General features: G+C 34.1%; 1 protein-coding gene across 1 annotated transcript; it reads left to right on the top strand.

Annotated features, from left to right (window-relative positions):
- The first annotated feature begins 786 nt into the window (after positions 1-786).
- Positions 787-1,694, top strand: LOC106340112. Its single transcript, XM_013778975.1, has one exon. The coding sequence runs from the start codon at positions 1,010-1,012 to the stop codon at positions 1,499-1,501; it is 492 nt and encodes a 163-aa protein (XP_013634429.1). The 5' UTR covers positions 787-1,009; the 3' UTR covers positions 1,502-1,694.
- Positions 1,695-3,471: the final 1,777 nt, after the last annotated feature.

Here is a 3,471-nt window from a genome sequence, read left to right on the forward strand (position 1 = left end):
AGAAAAATCTAAAATATTAGTCAATTAGGATTTCGGTTCAAAGCATGAAGAGAGAAAAGAAGTTGGTGAAATGGTGTAAGGTTATTAACCAAAAAAATAAAGAAAGAGGGGAGTTAATTGATTTTGGGGTCGATTAAATCTTCTCTCTCGATTTTTGTCAATAACCCACACGATTTCACCAACTTCCTTTCTCTCTCACCGGTTTGAATCGAAACCCTAATTTTTCCCTTTGTCATGACGGTTTAATTCGGGTGGATAGGTCAGACTTTAGTTGATCAAATGGGAGCATTTAACAGAGTTAACATCTAAGACGTTCATATTCACTTTTTAGATTAATGAAATTAAATTTACATTGTTAAACTGGAAAATGTTTCTACGCATAACATATGCTTTCGTGTAACTAAGTATACTTTAGTTTTTTTTTTTTTTTTGGGCACAAAAAGTATACTTTAGTTTAATCTAGCCATTTGGTGGTCGGTGAAGTAGTCACCATTCATTTTTTCTTCATTATAATATGTGTGGTTAAACCATATTAACCTGTATGACTTTTGAGATTCTATAAAACTTAGTTATCCAATTTATCCACACGTATTTCACTCGAAATCACATAATTATCCCATTCACACCCATACATCTCAAAATCAAATAGTCAATTAATCTTTGATTAATAAGTCTATTAACGGAATTATAAGACTACCGCAAGTAAAACTGATAAATAAATTTGATGCACAAACACAGTCCCAGAACTTGTAATTAAACACTAAAACAAAGGGTAAACCAATCTACACAACAAGCTGTCATCCTCCCAACTTACTTGCACAGCCTGTCGTTGCCCCCACTGGTCGTTCAAACTTCAAAACTCCAATATCAAAAAACATAATCACATAACACCAAAATCCAACGTGGCACGGCTTGATTATATATATACACACAAAACCACATTTCCCTTCATCCTTTCCAAACTATTCATCTTGGCCTGAAACCGGGTCGACTCAGTGAGTCAAACGAAATGGGTATATGCATGTCGTACGAGTCGACACAGGTGGCCACGGCGAAGCTGATCTTGCAAGATGGAAGGATGATGGAGTTCACGACTCCGGTCAAAGTGGGTTACGTTCTGCAAAAGAATCCCATGTGTTTTATATGTAACTCCGATGATATGGACTTCGACGATGTCGTGTCCGCCATTAGCGCCGATGAGGAGCTTCAGCTTGGACAGCTTTACTTTGCATTGCCTCTCAGCTCGCTTCATCAGTCTCTTAAAGCGGAGGAGATGGCTGCATTGGCTGTTAAAGCTAGCTCTGCTCTCATGAGAAGCGGTGGTTCTTGCGGCCTAGATAAATGCCGGTGTCGCCGGAAATGTGTTTCTCCGGTTATCTTCTCTGTCCGGAGTCTGACGGCGGCGGGATCTCACGGTCAGACGAGGAATGGGAAAAGACGCGGCGGTGGTGGTAGCGGGAGGAGGAAGTATGAGGCCAAGTTGAGTAAAATAGAAGAATGAAAGGTAGTTTGGGGATTAAGTAATTATTGTAGGGTTAAATATGTGAATATCAAGTTATTAAGGGGACCAAATTGCGTTGTAAAACGTGGGGAAATCGTACTTGGTTTACAATCATATGATTAGATGATTTACGTCCTAATAAAAGTTGAGACAAGAAATTCCAAAAAGACGCATTATTTTTGTTTTTGGTTAAACAACCTCATCTTGGATAAAAGTTGCAACTTTATCATAATTGTTTTAAGTATATTAGATTTTTTCTGAACAAGAAGTGTTGATTATTCAGGAAAATTTTAGTATAATCAAGAATAAAGTAACCAACTGAAATATGACCGTTCAAATGCGGGTTATCTTTTGTTGAAAAAATTAAGTTTTCTGGAAAAAAATCATGTGGATTGATTTTACTGGTCATTACAAAGAAAGATTACAGTCTCCGACATCTTAAATATATAAGAAAAGTACTCACAATATGATTATCTGTATTGTTAAGAGTCTGATTCTTTTTTATTGTTGTTTGTTTTGCACCTTTTGATCGGTTTGATATGCTTGTTTTTCACGAACCACAATTGTTCCACTCAATCGGTTTGTTTATCAACGCATGTTCCTATGTTCCCATGTTACCATTAGTACCCCAAGTTTAATTGGATGATCCCTATCATTGCAATTAAGATACGCATAGTGAAATCCAAGTGGGCTACAATTTATAGATAGATAGACCATGTGACTGATCTCCTAACTAGTATGATGATTGGAATGTAAACTAAACCAAACCAATTTTTTTAACACAATACATCATGCAGTTGTAAACACCAAGTTAACAACGGAATTGGTAAAAGATAGCCATTTTCAGTTAAACATTTTGAAAGGCATTTGGCATATGGCATATCAATTGAGATTTTAGTGATTACACCTCTCAAGCATTAACATATTGATTTTCTCAACAAAAAAAAAATTATGAAAAAAATTCACTTTTATGAGAAAATCAATATGTTAATGCTTGATTCTCAACTAGATTTTAATAACACTTAAAGGTATAAGAAAATCATTAGATATTGATTCATAATTTCATAACTTTTTTTGAATCAATATCTAACGAACCAACAAACACTTAAATATCATTATTCATAATTAGGCCTGGGACTTATTATCCGAGATCCGGATTCGATCCGAGATCCGCTCCGGATCCGCTCCGAAAATAGGATATCCGGGGTGCCCGGATCCGAATCCGGATATTAAAATCTTGGATCCGTGCAAACCGAATCCGGATCCGGATATCGTAATTTTTAGGTCCGGATATCCGGATCCGGATCCGTATTTTTAAAATACATTAAATTTTTAAATTTTATTAATATTTATATTTGATATATTAATATTTATACATGAATTAATCTTATAATATTATATTTTAGTTTTACAATATTATAAACATATATAAATATATTTATAAATATTTAATTTATGTATTATATTAAAAAAAATAGTATTTTTTGTTAAAAAAATTATTTTTAATTATTTTGACGGATCCGGATCCGGATCCGGATATCCGCGGATAATAGAATATCGAGACGGATATCCGAAACCCGGATATCCGGAAACCACGAATCCGGATCCGGATATTAAATCCACGGATCCGACGGATCCGGATCCGAATCCGGATACCCTAAATTTCCCGGATATCCGGATCCGTCCCAGGGCTATTCATAATAATGCTTGATTCTCAACTAGAATCTGTAGTTATAACTTATATCTAATGAGAAAATCAATATGTCAATTATGAAAACACTTAAATATCATTAGATATAATTTATAACTAAAGATTCTCAACTAGATTTTAATAATAAAACCTCTCAATGCAGCTCAATATTTTATGGATCTAGAGTTAAATATAGTTTTGAACACTTAAAATGTATGTGTAATTAAAATATTTTGTTAATTTTATTCTTTAAAATTTTTATGAATAATATTTGGTATAG

This window comes from Brassica oleracea, chromosome C4 (assembly GCF_000695525.1).
Source record: "Brassica oleracea var. oleracea cultivar TO1000 chromosome C4, BOL, whole genome shotgun sequence".
In the NCBI taxonomy this organism is placed as follows: Eukaryota; Viridiplantae; Streptophyta; class Magnoliopsida; order Brassicales; family Brassicaceae; genus Brassica; species Brassica oleracea.

Coding starts and splice junctions, on each gene's coding strand:
- LOC106340112 (XM_013778975.1), top strand. CDS start 1,010: ATGGGTATATGCATGTCGTACGAGTCGACACAGGTGGCCACGGCGAAG.